Source organism: Mustela erminea, chromosome 19 (genome assembly GCF_009829155.1).
Source record: "Mustela erminea isolate mMusErm1 chromosome 19, mMusErm1.Pri, whole genome shotgun sequence".
Taxonomy (NCBI): Eukaryota; Metazoa; Chordata; class Mammalia; order Carnivora; family Mustelidae; genus Mustela; species Mustela erminea.
The window spans coordinates 11,962,221-11,979,221 of record NC_045632.1 but is presented as its reverse complement, the minus strand read 5'-3'; the positions used below and the strand labels follow the sequence as shown (position 1 = coordinate 11,979,221).

General features: G+C 51.0%; 2 protein-coding genes across 2 annotated transcripts in view; one reads left to right on the top strand and one right to left on the bottom strand.

Moving 5' to 3' along the window:
* Positions 1–362: 362 nt before the first annotated feature.
* Positions 363–8,768, top strand: ZNF835 (zinc finger protein 835). The gene is made up of 2 exons (XM_032324751.1): positions 363–453; positions 2,703–8,768. Exon 2 carries the CDS (start codon positions 2,753–2,755, stop codon positions 4,370–4,372), a length of 1,620 nt encoding a protein of 539 aa, XP_032180642.1. The 5' UTR covers positions 363–453; positions 2,703–2,752; the 3' UTR covers positions 4,373–8,768.
* Positions 8,769–10,928: 2,160 nt separating this feature from the next.
* The window catches only part of SMIM17 (small integral membrane protein 17), a 33,744-nt gene continuing 27,671 nt past the window's right edge, over positions 10,929–17,001 (bottom strand). Inside the window, exons 6-8 of the mRNA XM_032324838.1 lie at positions 15,116–15,368; positions 13,036–13,109; positions 10,929–11,212 (exon numbers count right to left, since the gene is read on the bottom strand). Coding sequence (XP_032180729.1) covers positions 11,102–11,212; positions 13,036–13,109; positions 15,116–15,368 — 438 coding nt within the window. The 3' untranslated portion in view covers positions 10,929–11,101. The remainder of the gene's footprint in view (positions 11,213–13,035; positions 13,110–15,115; positions 15,369–17,001) is intronic.

The following is a 17,001-nucleotide window of genomic DNA, read 5'->3' as shown; positions in this document are numbered from 1 at the left end:
TGTGCCTGTGTCCTTCTGTGTGCCTCACCTGGACCGAGAGGGGCGATCTGTGCAGAGGTCGCAGGGTGCATAGGAGATGCCGTGCAAGCCCGGGTCGCTGTGTTTCTGCACACGGGGCAGACGCTGCTGTGACTGTGTGTGCGTCTGGGTGTGTCACTGGGTGTGGTGACCCAGTGCACACTGTGTGAGCAGGGCAGCACATATGATTCTGCGTGACTCTGTGTGTGCCTGCCTGTGGGTATGTCTGTGTCTCGCCTCTGGTTGCCTGTCTGCCTGCGTGCGGGGGCCAGGGCTACCCGCCCTGCACCCGCATGCCCTCTGCCCCAGCATCTTCCTTCACGGCTCCCACTTCTCTCTCGCAGGTGCTGACTAGACCCACCAGTGCAGAATGGCCAGAGCAGGGGTCACAAGCTGAGGGACGTGGACAGGAGCCGATGCTCCCAAGACCACAAGGTGGGTACCCCTGCCCTCTCCTGGGGACAAAGCTGGGCCTGACTCTGGCCTGAGGGCTGCCTGCGGAGACGGCACCAGAACTGGGACTTGTTCTCACCACTGCACATAAGATGCTGCTTGGTCTGACCCTCACCCCCACATACCTAATCTCCCTGCTATCTGCCTCAGTTCTGCTACACACACACACACACACACACACCCAGCACCTTTGCTTTTCCTCTGTCACCCCAGCCATGGTCCTGCTCAGACCTTTGCCCCTGCTGCACTTGTGGCCCAGAACGCTCACTCCTTCACTTCTGGGTTTGCACTCAAAAGTCTTCTCCCTGAGGCCTGGGCAAAGGCCCTGAGTCAGGAGCACGCCTGGGATATTGCGGAACAGGGGGAGGCCCATCGTTGGAGCAGTAGGAGCCCAAGGCAGGCAAGAGCATCAAGGAAAAGCTCTGGAGTCACGTGGCCCAGGTGTGGGCACTGCCCCTTCTGGGAACGTGACTGAGGAGCAGTGAGCAAACACGTGGCAGGAGCTTAAAGGACGCCAGGCACTTAGCTCTGTGTTCAACAGGTGCTAGGTATCACCACAGTAACAGTGCAGCCAAGATGGCCACATTCCCGTGCCCTCGAATCACAGGGCTCTTGGTAAAAAGCAGAGTCTGTGTTCCCACCCGGTGTTCACAGGCAATGCTGCCAGGCCCCATTCAGGGTGGCACAGTGAACCTTTGCCACATGTTCACAATCCCTAAAAAACAGATGGTTGAGTCTGCCTGTTTGTAACCTAAGTAGCATCGCACCTGATAAATTCTCTGCATCTTACTTTCTCGCCAGCACCCCGTATCTAAGGTTCTGAACTGGTGCGGCAGCTGATGGGCGGTCATGCTCATGCTCTGAGGTACTCCCCTATATGAATATACCCCTGTCCATCAGACTGTCCCCTGTCCATGGACAGTTGCATGGTTTTCTGGTATTTGGCTGTCACACACGATCTTGGGCTTCCAGGTACACACGGGAGCAAGAGAAGCTCACATTCCAGAAAATGTAATTATTGGACTACAGGGAATATGTGTCTTCAGCTTTCCTCAAAAATACCAGTGGTTTCTCCAGTGCCCGCTCCCACCACCAGTCTGTTATGCGTGGAGTTTGGGAGCTCCCTGTCCCTCTGGGTATGATTTTTCTCCAGCAAAGAAAACTCTCGGCTCCGACAGACATAACCAAGTACTACAGACTCGGTGTCTTCGACAACCATCTCCTCACAGTTCTAGAAGCTGGAAGCCAGGGTTAGGGTGTCAGCCAGGTTGGGGTTCTGGTGAGAACCCTCTTCCTGGCTTGGAGGTGGTCTCCTCCTCGCTGTGCCCTCAGGAGGTGGAGGGAGCTCTTGTCTCTCTTCCTCTTATAAGGACACTGATCCCATCATGGAGGGGCCTCATTATCTCCCAAAGGCCCCGCCCACAGACACCATCACTTCAGGCTTTGATCTATGAATTTGGTGAGGTGGCCGGACACCTTCTAGCCTGTAGCACCAGGTTGCAAAGCTTTATTTAAGGGCTGTCAGGGGGCACCTGGGTGGCTCAGTCAGTTAAGCCTCTACCTTCAGCTCAGGTCGTTGATCCCAGGGTGCTGAGATCAAGTCCTGCCTCCGGCTCCTTGCTCATGTTGGAGCTTGCTTCTCCATCTCGTTCCCACTTGTGCTCTCTCTCTCTCTCTCTCTCAAATAAATAAAACAAAATCTTTATTTAAAAAAAAAAAGAGGGGCGCCTGGGTGGCTCAGCGGGTTAAAGCCTCTGCCTTCGGCCCAGGTCATGATCCCAGGACCCTGGGATCGAGCACCGCATCGGGCTCTCTGCTCAGTGCAGACCCTGCTTCTCTCTCTCTCTCTCTCTCTCTCTCTCTCTCTCTGCCTGCCTCTCTGCTACTTGTGTTCTCCGTCAAATAAATAAATAAAATCTTTAAAAAAAAAAAAAAAAAAAAAAGAGCTACCAGAGTCCTATTTTTGGAAGGACCTTTTAAAATTGTTTTCAGTTCATTGAGTCTGTGATTCTCAATCAGGGATCATTTTGACCCTGGGGGGACACGTGTAAATGTCTGGAGACACTTTTGGCAATCACATGGCAGGGGGGGTTGGGGGGGCGCACAGGACTGCCCGCAAAAAAAACGACCTGACCCCAACTGGCAGGAGTGTGGAGGCTGAGACCCTGCACTTAGCCTTTTCCAGCCCAGGACAAACGACCAACCTGTTTGGTTTTCGTCTTTTCTTTCAGATCCCATCGCGGACACGTGAAGACGGGCAGTAGTAGCTCCGGAGGCGGGGATGGAAGGACTCTTGCTCGAGGCCGCCCCCCAGGGTTCCGAGGCAGGAGAAACCTGGCAACCAGAGGGTCAGGTCAGGGAGAGCTGCCTGAAGCAAGAGGCCTTGACCCACGCGGAAGAGCCCGCAGGGCGAGCTGTGCCGGCGCAGGATGAGCTCAGCGCAGGGATTCCGGGAACCGGCTCGAGCCCTCCGCGTCCCCAAACCGACAGAGGACCCCAGAGGCGCGGGGCGCCAAGGAAGAACCGGAAGCAGAAGCAGGCGGAGTCCAGGGCGCAGGAGCGCGGGGGCGGACCGGGGAAGCCTTGGAAGTGTGGGGACTGCGGCAAGGCCTTCAGCTACTGCTCAGCATTCACCCTGCACCAAAGAACGCACACCGGGGAGCGGCCGTTCGCGTGCGCCGAGTGCGGCAAGGCCTTCAGCCAGAGCGTGCACCTGACGCTGCACCTGCGCACGCACACGGGCGAGCGGCCCTACGCGTGCCCAGAGTGCGGCAAGGCCTTCAGCCAGGGCTCCTACCTGGCGTCGCACTGGCGCACACACACGGGCGAGCGGCCGCACCGCTGCGCCGACTGCGGCAAGGCCTTCGCGCGCCCCACGCACCTGGCCCAGCACCGGCGCGTGCACACGGGCGAGCGGCCGTTCGCGTGCGGCCAGTGCGCCAAGGCCTTCCGCAACCGCTCATCCCTGCTGGAGCACCAGCGCATCCACACGGGTGAGAAGCCGTTCGTATGTGCGCAGTGCGCCAAGTCCTTCCGCTTCTCGTCGGCGCTCATCCGCCACCAGCGCACACATACGGCCGAGCGGCCCTACGCCTGCGGCCAGTGCTCAAAGGCCTTCTCGCAGACCGCGCACCTGACGCAGCACCGGCGCGTGCACACGGGCGAGAAGCCGTACGCCTGCCCCGACTGCGGCGCACCCTTCAGCCAGAGCGCCTCGCTGGCCGAGCACCGGCGCATCCACACGGGCGAAAAGCCGTACGCGTGCGCGCAGTGCGGCAAGGCCTTCACGCAGGTATCGCACCTGAGCCAGCACCAGCGCGTGCACACGGGCGAGCGGCCCTACGCGTGCCCGGACTGCGGCCGCGCCTTCAGCAACCGCTCGCACCTGCGGCAGCACCAGCTGGCGCACACGGGCGCCAAGCCCTACAGGTGCCTGCAGTGCGGCGTGGCCTTCAGCCACGTGTCCTCCCTCATCGAGCACCAGAAGGTCCACACGGGCGAGAGGCCCTACCGCTGCGCACAGTGCGGGAAGGCCTTCAGCCAGGGCTCCTCGCTCACACTGCACCAGCGCACGCACACGGGCGAGCGGCCGTACGCGTGCCCCGAGTGCGGCAAGGCCTTCAGCAACCGCTCCTACCTGATCCAGCACCACATCGTGCACACCGGGGAGAGGCCCTTCGAGTGCGGCGGCTGCGGCAAGGCCTTCAGCTTCTCCTCCGCGCTCATTCGCCACCAGCGCACGCATGCCGACAGGAAGCCCTGCTCAGGCGGCCGGTGCGGCAACACCGTCGCGCAGCTGCCACCCCTGACGCGATACCTGAGCGGCCCCCGGGAGGAGACGCGGGTTGGCGGCGGGGATGTGGCGGACCTGGCCGCAGGCGGGCGGGCCGACCGGAGCTGACGTGCAGCGCGCGCCTCCGCTAGCCTGGGGGCGTGCCCGCGCGCGTTCGCGGAGCACTTCCGGCCCCGATGCGCTCAGGGGAGTGCCGCCCCGCTCCCGGAGCCGCGGGTGCTGGGAGAGGCGCAGGGACTCACCCGAGGTCACACCGGGAGGGAGTCCCCGGGTGGGACTCGACCCCTCGTCTGCCAGACTGCTCCCCACGCCACACACACCCCCGCGGCCTCCTGGTTCAGAGTGAGGAATGTGACCCGAGACAGGAGACCCAAAGAAGTGTCCGTGCGTCCCTAGCGAGCGTTTAGTTGAAGGTTTTGTGACCGAGTCGGCATTTGTTCAATAAATTTAGCTGCGTAAAAAGTTCAGCTCCTTTGGGGGAAGTGGGCGTGTTAATGAGGGAGCAGCGTCTGAAGGACGCGTGGGCTCTGCGGCTGCGAACAGCGCTGCCCAGATGAGGACGGGCCGGAGGAGGACAGGTTCTAGAAGAGGCCTCTCCCTTGACAGACCGGAGGGAGTGGACCCCGGCCTTTTCCAGCGCGAGGACGCACTCTCCCCTGCTCCAGCTTTCTCCGCCCCCAGCTCACAACCCTCCGCGCAGTGACGCGTCAGTTAGCAGTTGCTGCGTAACAATCCTCCCGAGTGCACTTGTCCCTTTAATGCTGTCCATGGGGGGTGTTGGCTAGACTCACTGACGCATCTGTGGTCAGCGGATGGTTGGATGGGGGCTGGCTGTCCCAGGGCTGCTCAGCTGGGCCAACGTCCCTGTCTTCCTCAGGAGGCACATCTGACCTGGCTTGGTGCTCCCAGCACTAGCAGGAATTTGGGAGAGTGGGCCCACACAAGCACTGCTTCCTGCCTCTGGTTATGTCGAGTTTGCTTCTAGACCTATCAGCCAAAGCGAGCATCATAGCCAAGCCTGGGAGCAGTGTAGGGAGGGCCTTTCCAATGGTGTTATGAGACAGAAGACAGGGGTCACCTACTATCTCCACGAGGTAATTTATGGCCATACAGCATGAGCTCTACAAAATTACACTGTGGGTAACACATTTCTTGGGTCCACAATTAGCAAATTAAAAAAAAAATTCCTACCCCTATCCTCTTCCATCCCCTCTATCCAAGTCCCCCCTTCCCTAGAAGCAACCATTCTTGAGTTTCCTGGTATCTTTCCAGCATCTTATATGCATATAGAAACAAATATTTATGTGGATATTTGTAAAAAGATGCACAGCATACCTTTCTGTACAGTAGCACATGGCACATAGCTTCCCACCTCTTATTATTTTATATCTGGAAGCGCCTTGTACCATTAGACAAGAGAACAGGTGTTCCCGTTTCACAAGGTTTGGGCATCAGATTTCATGGGTATCACTTATGATTCTTTTGATCTCACTGTGATGTGTTCAGCTCCAGAAAAGAAAAAATCATGGGAAAAATATTTTCCAGTTAGGAATTTTTTTTTTACAAGGTTGACCAATGAAGTGTCCTGTATCATGGGACAACGTAAACCCCCTCTGCATAAAAACGAACCCCCCACATTAAATAATTTTATGAGATTTTTCATTTATACAAAAAAGGTACAATAAATGCCCATATGCCCATCCAATTTGAATGCCTTAAGAACACTATCTTAATAGAATATGAACACAATACCCAAAAATGTCTTCATAACAAAATTTGCCATATTTTATGATACATATTTGCTTTTAGAATGGGTCATGAAAATATGTCTATTTTTTTTCATGGTCTATTTTCTCAAGTAAATTGCAGACATGGTATCACTTTACTGCTAAATACCTTAGTTTGTATCTCCTTGGGAAAAGAAAAAATAGCTTCTATAAAACCACAACATCATCACACCCAGTAAAAGATTAATTTCTGGATGTCATCCAGTGTCTATTCCATATTCAGATTTCCTTTCCTGAAAAAGTTTGAAAAGGGGATGTAATTTGTCAAAATAATGTCAAGCCTTGAAAATAAACATAAATGATCTTTAATGTGTACAAGGAGGAGAGAAGCTAAGACAGTGACACAGACACATAAACACAAAGACATCTGTCTTCCTGCTCCATCAGCTTCCCTGGCTCTTAGTCCTACCAAGGAAGCTGGCAAAGGGCCAAGGAGGGCAGGATGTGTGCTGTTACTTTTGCCCTGGCATTACCTACACAGGTCTTGGCACGCAGTAGGTCCTCAGGAAATCTCACATGAATAGACAAATGAGTGGAAAAATCCCTGACCTGTCTTATGTCAAGACTCATGGTATCTTGAGTCTTCTCTGTGCTCCAGACAGCACCTAGGCCTCAGCACAGAGTAGATCCTTATGAAGTACTGGGTGACTAGTTTTAACATCCCAGCATTGGCCCTGGAGTCATTCAAGGCCAGAGGCCACACAGTTGCTTCCTCCCTGTACCCAGACATCATCCAGCCCAAGCACCAGCACACAGTAGGTCCTTAGGAGATATACATTAATAGGCCAGGTAAATTAATAAATAAGTGAACATCCTTAGCACCAGCCCTGAATCGGAGAGCATGCGTCTTCATTCCCTCCTATAATCCAAACTGTCTGGCCCAACTCTCAGCACATAATAGGTCCTTAAGAAGCTCCAGGTGACTGAATAATTGTACTTACCAGCATCAACCCTGGAGTCATTCAGAGTCAGGGATGACACAGCCAGTTCATCCCTATGCCCCAGATATCTCCCAACTCAAGTGTCAACACACAGTAGGTCCTCGGGAGATAGAGTGAATGAATAGTTGAACATGCCCAGCTCCAACTCTACAGCCATTCAGGGTCATGGGCCACACAGTCTGACTCCTCTTTCTGACCTTCACCCAGCTGAGGTGCTCTGCACACAGTAGGTCTTCAAGGAGTGCTGGGTGAATGGATGAATGAGTGCAATGGGACTCTCGTTTGCAGACATAGGCCTGAGTTCAGTCACCACAGAGACCAGGGGAAACTTGCCCTCTAGGGCAGAAAGGATGGAGGTCCCAGGCTCTGAGAATGGGCGAGGCCATATTTGCCAACTTAAGTGACGTTCCCTCCCCCCTTCCCCACACACACTGTGTTCCCCAGGTACTTTATACAGATGCTTCCCTGAGTCCAACATGTCCTGTTCCAGGAAGGAACAGAGCAGCTCAAGAGCATGGGGGAGTGGCTCAGAAAAGTGTGGGGTCCCGCCAGCTGGCGTGGAGAGTTCCCAGGAAACACAAGCTGAACTCTGCAGCCACCTCCCCCAATTCAACCTTCCCAGGAATCAGTTCCCCCAGGAAGACCCAGCAGAGGAGGACAGACCAGAACCTCATGAACACATAACTGTCTGTTGGTTATACAGGCTATGCAGAGAGTGGCCAGTGGAGGGAGGTGCTATTTGCTGACGGTGGTGGAGGCTTGTCTGAGGAGACGTTGGAGCAGAGCACTGCAGGAGGTGAGGGGGCCACCTCAGCTTCTGGGGGAAGAGCATTCCAGGAAGAGGTCCATTCCAGAGTCAGTGCAAAGGTCCAGAGGCAGGCACATGATGGGCTTGTTCAAACATCTGAAGGCCAGTGTGGATGGGATGGAGGGAGGGGTGCAAGCGCAGGCCAGTTCCCTCAGGGATGGGCTGAGGGATGGGCCCCTGAGGGATGGGCTCATCCCTCAGGGATGAGGAATTTGGCTTTTACCTGCTGAACTGAGTGGGTTAGGAATGGTCTTAATTATGGCTTAATGGGATCTATCTAGCTGTGGAGAATGGAACAACATGGTTGTGGGTGGATACTTCTATCGTCAATGAAATGAGGTTCTGGCATGTGATAGAATCCAAATGTATGACCACTGCTTATATAATTTACATTATTTTCATGATTATTTCCCACAAATTTGATGAAGACTTGAGGCACAAGCCGAACTAATCAGCCCACAGCCCCCACAGCACCCCCTTTGGCCTGGACATCTGGGACAGTCCCCATGGCAGCTCCTCATTTCCACCCTTGCCCTGTCCTTCCTGTCCATTCTCTGCCTGTTCCCATGACAACTTGTTCCTGCCTTCAGCTACTATTCTCTCCATGCCTTAATTCAAGGTTCCAGTTCTTGTGGCAGAGAAGGGGTAGGAGGTGGGACTGGGTGTGATGAGAGTCTGTCCCGTTTCCCCCACTTTGCCACTTGGACGTGAAGATCAGGGTGGTGGTGGTAGCCATCCTCCCAGACATGTGGAGAAAAAGAAGGAGGTCATTCCTGAAAGATACCATAGCCCTGAGGTCAATGAGGAGGAAAGGTTTTAGTGATATTTTTAGGCCCCAGGAACCAGCTATAAAATAAGCCAGTTTCCTCCTGAACTTTGGTGGTGTAACATGAATCAATAATTAATCAATAACAAGTTTAAGCTCCTTTGAATTGAACTTCTGTTATCTGCAACCAGTAAATCCTAATGAATGTAACAGCTGAGGCTTGTGTTTCTTTTAAGGGAATGTTCTTGCTCGTTGAATGCAATGGGCTGGTGGGAAGGATGTGGAGAGAGCATCCCAGGCTTCTTCCTGCCCTGATTTCTTTGGCAAACCCAGGAGAGGCCACTGCAAGTCCTAGCAAAACAAAATGATACAGAGTCTAAAGACACACACACGTACACATTCATGAATGAAAAAGCAAGATGGAAATGCTGACCTCTATCAGACAAGGTAAAATAAAAGTCAAGACAATCACTTTCTATTTCACAAAGGATTCAGAATGAGGTTTGAACTATACATTTATTGCGTGGCTACTCTGTGCCTGGCTTTGTACTTGGTGCTTTACCTTTACTCTTGAACTGGCAAAGACTTAACAGTGCTGTAACTTGTAAGCATCAGATAACACAGTGGCTGAATACATAAAGCAAAGGTTACAAAAATATATCAACAAACATAGTGGTAGTAACAGATTCTCACACACCCTTATTGGCTTTTGGCAGGTAAGGTGAGCCATAATTAAATTAACACATGGATCTAATCAATATAACTGATAAGACTGAGTTAGTTAACAGACATGTAGAGTTTTGACTCCTACAGACCGAAAATACATATTCACCTTAAATGTACATGTATAAACACTGGGCATGTTGTAGGCCACAATAAAACTTTTAAGAAGGTGTTGAATGCAGATATATTAGAGACCACATTCTTTGTTCACAGTGTCATAAATTATTAAAACAAAACTATTTATAAATAAACATGATCACTGAGCTTAAAACACTCTTTATATCGTAGAAACACTACAATATAACCTTTAGACAACAACATAAACAAGAACACAGGTTACCAAACTTTAAGATGTGGCCAAGGCTATAATCAGAAGTAATTTATTATTAAGTACACTACTTCAGCAAGTAATTTTGTAAAAAAAGATTATAAATGAATTAACTATTTAACATAAAAACAAAGGAAATAATAAAATCACAAACTATAGAAATATGGGCATAAATAAATCCCAATGCTAGTCCTTAGAAAAGTAATCATGGATGAGGTAAAACTTTGATAAATCTAATAATGGGTCAACCACAAACAGAAGTTGAAAGGGAAAAGAGAGTTAGAACAAAATAAAGGAAGTTTTTCATTTAATTATAGAACAGTATTCATAGGGCGCTTGGGTGGCTCTGTTGGTTTAGTGTCTGCCTTTAGCTCAGGTCATGATCCCAGGGTCCTGGGATGGAGCCCCGCATTGGACTCCCTGCTTCTCCCTCTCCCACTCTCCTGTCTGTGTTCCCTCTCTTGCTGTGTCTCTGTCAAATAAATAAATTAAAATCTTTTTTTAAAAAAAGAATAGTATTCATAATTCAGCTAACAATCTGAAAAGTTCAATGGAATGAAGAATTTCCTAGGGCATAAAAATCACTAGAAATCCACCAAAATTTATGAAGTAAAAAGTATTCATAAGTCAAGAGCATGGGAAGAAACTGAGAAAGCCCCCCAAGAATTAGTTGAAACGTTCTCCCCAGAGCAAAGGACCCTGATTCCTGGTGAATTCCTTCAAAATGTCAAGGAAGTGATACTCCTTAAGCTACAGAAACTACTCCAAGGCTTAGACAACAATAAAAGGGACGTCCTTCTATGATGCAAGCCTCGCCATGTTACCAAAACGTGACAAAGATAGCACTGATCTTACATATGAAGAGAGGCAAGAGTCGTACATAAAATACCAGGAAGTACAATTCAGAGTCTGGAAAGACTGGCCTACCACGATCCTAAGACTACCAAGATGACGTGACATTGAGGAGTCTACCAGACCTCATCAGTCCCAAGTTGCACATTTTTTTCATCCTCTCTGAAGCCGGAAAGCAGCTTCCAGTTGGTGGGATCCTACCATGAAGCAGCATGCTTTTCTTCTCAGTCATATATAAAATAATATGTGTTTTACAATCAACGATGTCTTAAGTTCGATGAAATACCATAATGCAAAATCTCACCCCAGGAGGTTAAATTAAAAAAAAAAAAATCATCAGGTGCCTGGGTGGCTCAGTTGGTTGAGTGTCTGCCTTTCGCTCAGGTCGTGATCCTAGATCGAGTCCCGCATCAGGCTCCCTGCTCAGCGGGGAGTCTGCTTCTCCCTCTGACCCTCCCCACTCTCGTGCTCTCTTTTATTCTCTCTCTTTCAAATAAATAAAATCTGTTTAAAAAATTATCTTGATGGATGTTTAAAAGGCATTTGCTAATAAACCTATTGCTGACTTTTAACCAAGATGTTTCCTTAACAAGAAAGAGCGACCAATTTCAGAACAATCGTCCTCATCGTAGTTAAATGTGGAACATCATAGGCATCCCTGTTAAAACCAGGAACAAAAACAGGACACACACTACCAAGACTATGGTGGTTTGCTGTGGAGCTTTTGACCACTCCACAAAGCCCTGGAACAGAGGGGAAAAAAGTATATTAGAAACAGAGGGGCCACCATTGTTTCTTGCCCGGTATAGCATTATGAGCTCCATACACCTTTGTCAAATGAACACAGGAGTGGAAAGACATACCAGGATGAAGGATGGAAGACAAAATGTTCAATGGCGACAATTCTCCAGATTAGTGATGAGCCAGTGCAACAGGTCTTAAAATATCAGGGAAGTTTGGGAAATGGAACTTTTCTGGAAAGTCAGTGGCGACATGAAAAAAAATCCTGATGAAGAAAAGAAGTGGATGTAGCAGATACTATGAAATGTCCAACACAAGCAGCTGTAAGACCTGGCAAAGACCCAGAAAAACTTGGAAGATATTCTTCAAATATCGAGGTTTCCCCCTTGGATTTTTCTGATGCAATAAATCTTGGATAGGACTAGAAAATACAGATTTTTTATAAAGTTCCTCATAATTCACGCTATAGAAAAATAGGACAACTTGACAAATATTTACTTTTCCGTGGCAACCACAGCACCAAAAATCTGACAATTCCTCAGTTGGGGAAATGGATACAACACAGCACATTACAAAGTATTTGGCAGCTGTAAAACGTGAATTTAAGAAAGAACAAAGGTGATCAATATGTATATCAACACAGAGAGTTATCCAGAATATTTATGATGAAGATACCATATGGTAAGATAGTAATTTTGCTACGATCTCTTTTCAGAGGTTTGAAGAAACATATGTGAGTTATTGTAGGGCTCTGTTTATAGGAAGCTCAACAACAGGCAAAACTAACCTATCAGAAACCAGAAATGTGTTTGCCTTGGGGTGAGGGAGTGAGAGAGACCAGAAAGGAAGAGGAAGGGATTTTCTGAGAAAACGGCAACACTCAAAAATCTTCATTTGGGGTGTTGGTTACACATATATACACACTCACGGATCTAGGCATTTTACTGGAAATACTTAAGACAACTTTTTAAAGCCGAGTATGAAGTTAAGAAAGCGTAATAAATACAGGTCATCTGCAATGCAGAAGGTTTGCACGCTCACGCGCACGCGCGCACACACACACACACACACACACCGGACCACTAATAATAGACCCAACAGTGCCTCCCAATTGTTCTGCTTATGGGCCGCTAGCCACGGTTTACGGCTTATGTCTATGCCTGCCCCTTCTGAGAAATGCCCTTCGCTAATGGGAGCCACCTCCCCAGGGAAGCACACGGGAGGTCGTCCACACCCGTGATGGGGCTTAACAGGATCCCCGCTTGCTCAGAGGAAGACAAGGACTACTGAGGCTCCAGAGCTGCTCCTGAGCTTGGGCCCAGGCTGAACCCCCCAACTAAACTCCCTCTCAGTCCTTCCAGCTTCCCTCACCACCTACAGGTTCCTCCTGGGAGCACAGCTCCCTCCACAAATCCCTTGCACAGAAATCCCAACTAGTCTAATTTTCCAAGGGAAAAAATGTCTCCAAAGATATATGGCAACTGAAGAAGACGTGTGAGACAGAGGAGGTAGATGAACATACGGACGGGGGTACTGAGGGACGGAGGGACGGAGTGCGTATGTGGGGGAGCAGGCAAATGACAGTGTGGACGGGTGAATGAGGAGGCAGGCGAATGAATGGCTAATTGAAGACGAGCTTCTGAGTGCAGGGCTGGAGGGTATGTGTCTCCACATCACATGGGGACCCCCCCTTCCATGTCTGACCACCACAGGACAATGTCCTCTTTCCCATGGGACACAGCTTGGAGCTCACAGCCCCAAGCAGGCAGAGGTCTGAGGTCTGCGGGGTGGACATCTGTGAAAGAGGAGGGAACCCCCAGCTTACCTGCGAGTCCTCGGACTCATCTCCCTCCAACGCGTTCCACTCCTGTGCCAGCCTGGGTTCTGACGAAGACAGGCCTGGTAGAGGAGACAGGAGGCACGAGTCAGTGACCAGGCAGCCGGGCCCTGTCTTCCCGTCCCTCCAGCCCCGTTCTCCTTCCTGTCACCCTTGAGCGCACACACTCTGGCCCAGTTGGCCAGAGAACAGCAGACCTGAAGTCTGATCCTATTTCTGTCATGTCCTGGAAGACTTAGAGCGTGTTACCTGTTGTGATCTGCCATCTGGCTCTCTGTTCCCTCACCTGTCAGATGGGTGAAACTGACCCTTTTCTACAGGCCTCCTGCATAAACCAAGTGAGGGAGCGGAGGGGAAAATGCGGAATCAGCCGAGAAGCAGCAGGCTGGCCCAGTGGAGACATCTTCCCACATTCAAATGTCAACAACCTTCTGGCTCCTTAGCTGGAAAGCACGGGCCAGGCCGAAGTGCGCCACTGTCCACTCTCCCCGCAACCAGGCCCCACTAGGACCCCCTCCCCACTGCCAGAACTCACACCCATATTATCCCCGCCCAGTCCCAGGCCTGCTTGTCCCGGATGGGAGGAGGTCCCTTGGTCCAGCTGTTTGAGCCCAAACCCCAGCAGTTATCCTGGTGGTCTCTCTTGTCCTCCCCTCCCTACGCCCACCAGCAACAACTCTTGATTCTCCCTCCCAGATGTGTCTCAAATCTCTGCACTTATGTCCGCCACTGCCACACACGCCTAGGTCCTCTCTCTCCCAGACAGTTGTGGGAAACCCCTATCTGTCCTCTCAGCTTCTACTCTGACCTCCTGGTCCTACGGTTCATCCGCGCACACAGCCGGATGCAGGCTGTCTCGGCCTGGGCACCGCTGACCTTGTGGGCTGTGTGACTCCTTGTGGTGGTGGTGGGTCCTTGACCTCTGTGACGTGGTGGTAGCATCTTCCCTATTCAGATAACCCAAACTCCAGACTTTATCAAACATCCCCTGGGAACGGGAGGCGGGGGATAACACCGCCCCCCGTTGAGAACCCATGAGTTAGCAGAACCTTTTCAAAACACAGATGAGATCCTGTCGTCCTCCTCTTCGAAACCTTCCCGTGGCTTCCCAATATTCAAATAACACACTCTGTGCTGTGGTCTCAGGATGTCGCTGGCCCAGGCTGGTCTCTACCCTCTTCCCCCGTGTCCCTGCTTTGTTCAGCACAGCCTCCAGGAACACAGCAAGCTTGTCGCCACCACGGGGTCATTGCCAGAGTGGCCTGGGTGTCCACACAGCAACCCCCAGCTCTTGGAATACACAACCCTTTCTCCTGCCTCTCTCGCTGGCCCTGACCACCCTTGCGTCCCTCTCCATCAATCACCCCACTTTACCATCTTCAGAGCTCTCGTCAGACATTCCTTTTCTTTTAATTTCATTCCTTGTTTATTGTCTGTTTCTCCACTAAAATCAGCTCTATGGGGCCATCCTGTTGGCTGCTGGATCCCGAGCCCCCAGCACGCAGTAAGTGCCTCTGGTGGGTTTTGTCCCACATGGCCTTCCACTTGTTCGTTGATCCCTGTGTCCACAGCCCCGGGCAGCCCGCGCCCTCAGGATGCTGAACTTGACCACGTAGCTGATTTTGACCGACAGCCTGTGAGCAACTGGGTGGCCAGCTCCATCTCTCTCCCCGACACCACCCCCAAGAGAATGCGCCCGGGCTGGCCTGCGGAGACAGTAGCCCCAAGTCGGCACCCTCATACTGGCCAGACGCACGTGAGGTCGACCGGCTGCCTCCGCCAGCTCATGGACGGTGGCTGCTCAGGCAAATGCGGGCGCAGGTGGCGGGAGAACCGTCCCCTGAGCCCATGTCATATGCTGACCTGCAGAATCCTGAGCAGAGGAGTGACTGTGGCTTTAAGCAACTAAGTTTTGGGGCCACTTGCTGCCCAGAAAAGGCTGATGGACACAGAGCTCCATAAATAGCTGTCCCCCAAATGAGTGAAGGAAGGAGTGTTGGGTCTTCCCTGAGGCTCAGCCACAACCTCCCCCAACCTCCCCGCCGCCCACGGGATGCCTGCCCCTCACCTTTCAGGTCACCATCACTGCCAGGGGCCCCAACCTCCACAGCTGCCCAGTCCTTGGTGAGGGCAGCGCGCTTCTCCCAGTCCCTGGTCTCCCGGGGCATCAGCGTCTTGGCCCTCTCCGGCTCTAGCAGCCCTCGGATCTGCTCCGGCCTGAGGCTCTGCATCTTTCTGGGACGTAGAGTTTCCAAGGCGAGTCTCTCCTTCTCCTCCTGCTCCCGCTGGGTTCCTGGGGCACGGGATTCAGCACCTGGGGGCTGACAAACTTTTTGTCATTCCACAAATCTTTACAGAGTGCCATCTGTGTGTTGGCACCATTTCTAGGTGCCAGAGACCCAGCAGTGACAGAAGCAGGCTCCCTGCTCCTGGGGGTCTTGAGTTCCTGCAGAGACCCAGGCAGGAGAGAAGGATGGCATGCCAATGTCTAAGTGCCCAGGGGACAAATAAAGTGAGAAAGGGAATAGGAGTTCTGAGGTGGGGGCCAGAGAGTACCTCATCCACACACACGTTTATTCCACACCCAACGCACAGAGCCACAAGGTTTTAGGAAGACAGAGTAGCCCCCAGAACCCCTCTTGCTACAGAGAAAAGGGCCACAGTCTTCCCAGCAGCCCCCAGCAGCCTCACCTTTCTCTTTTGTTGGCATAAAAGAAAACCAAGAAGCATTCCCCAGGTTGGGGGAGAAAAAGTCTAATTTAAAATGAAACGTTCTTGAGTATTCTCATTCCAGATCTTCTCAACCCAAAATTCAGGAGTCTGTCTGCCAGGAGTATGGGAACTACACTGGGTGTCCCCCCTACCCTGGGACTCTAGAGCTAGTTTATGTTCTGATTCTAGGGAACCGTATGCATTATCAGCCTTGCATTATATTAACCTGCCGACAACAGCCCTTGTGAATATTTTTTGAAAAGGAGTAAATTCTCTTGGTATAGGGAAAATAAAAGCTTTTTAAAGCATTTTCTTCTTTAATTAGGTTTTTTAAAAAGATTTTATTTATTTATTTGACAGAGAGAGATCGTAAGTAGGCAGAGAGCCAGAAAGAGAGAGAAGGGGAAGCAGGGTCCCTGTCGAGTAGAGAGCCCGATGTGGGGCTCCATCCCAGGACCCTGAGATCATGACCCGACCTGAAGGCAGAGGCTCAACCCACTGAGCCACCCAGGTGGCCTTTAATTAGATTTATACAAATAAAAATTGTTGTATCAAATTTAGAAGCCACAGGGCACACAGTCTAGATTCAAAGACACTTTAGCGACTGAGCAGGCAAAAGCACGAGGGGACCGTGTTTGGAGTCAGAGTCAAAGAAACATGGTTATGGAAAAAAAAATTTTTTTTAGAGCAATCAAGGCAATTGATTATGAACTGGGTATTCGATGATGTCAGGCCTTCTCATCCCTTCTGTTGGGTGTGGAAATGGTCTTAGGGACAGGTAAGAAAGTATCCATCTTATTTTTTTAGAGATCTTTTTGACCTGTGTAAGGGTGAGTTGACCTGATGGCTGGGATTCGTGCTTACATACTTCCACAGGGCCGCCTGGTGGGCTCAGTACATACAGCAACTGACTCTTGGTCTCCGGGTTGTGAGTTCAAGCCCCATACTAGACGTGGAACCTACTTTAAAGTAAGATGAAATAGAATAATACAATGAAATGAAATAAAATAAAATACTTCTACAGTAAAGGGAAAAGACAGAGACAAGGGATCAGAGCAAACAAAGGATGATTTCCAAACCTGGCAAATGGGGAGACGTGGCTCTTGGGTCTGTTCCTGTGCCCGTGAGTAGACCTGAAACGCTTTCTTATCAGAAACTAACACATACGCTGTGGATATGCAGAATGTGTCTTTGCTTCTGCATTACAAATTAGCAGGTAGGTCTTCTATGGACAGGGGTGAC

What these genes read in the sequence shown, in the direction of transcription:
- ZNF835 (XM_032324751.1), top strand. Translation starts at nt 2,753, where the DNA reads ATGGAAGGACTCTTGCTCGAGGCCGCCCCCCAGGGTTCCGAGGCAGGA.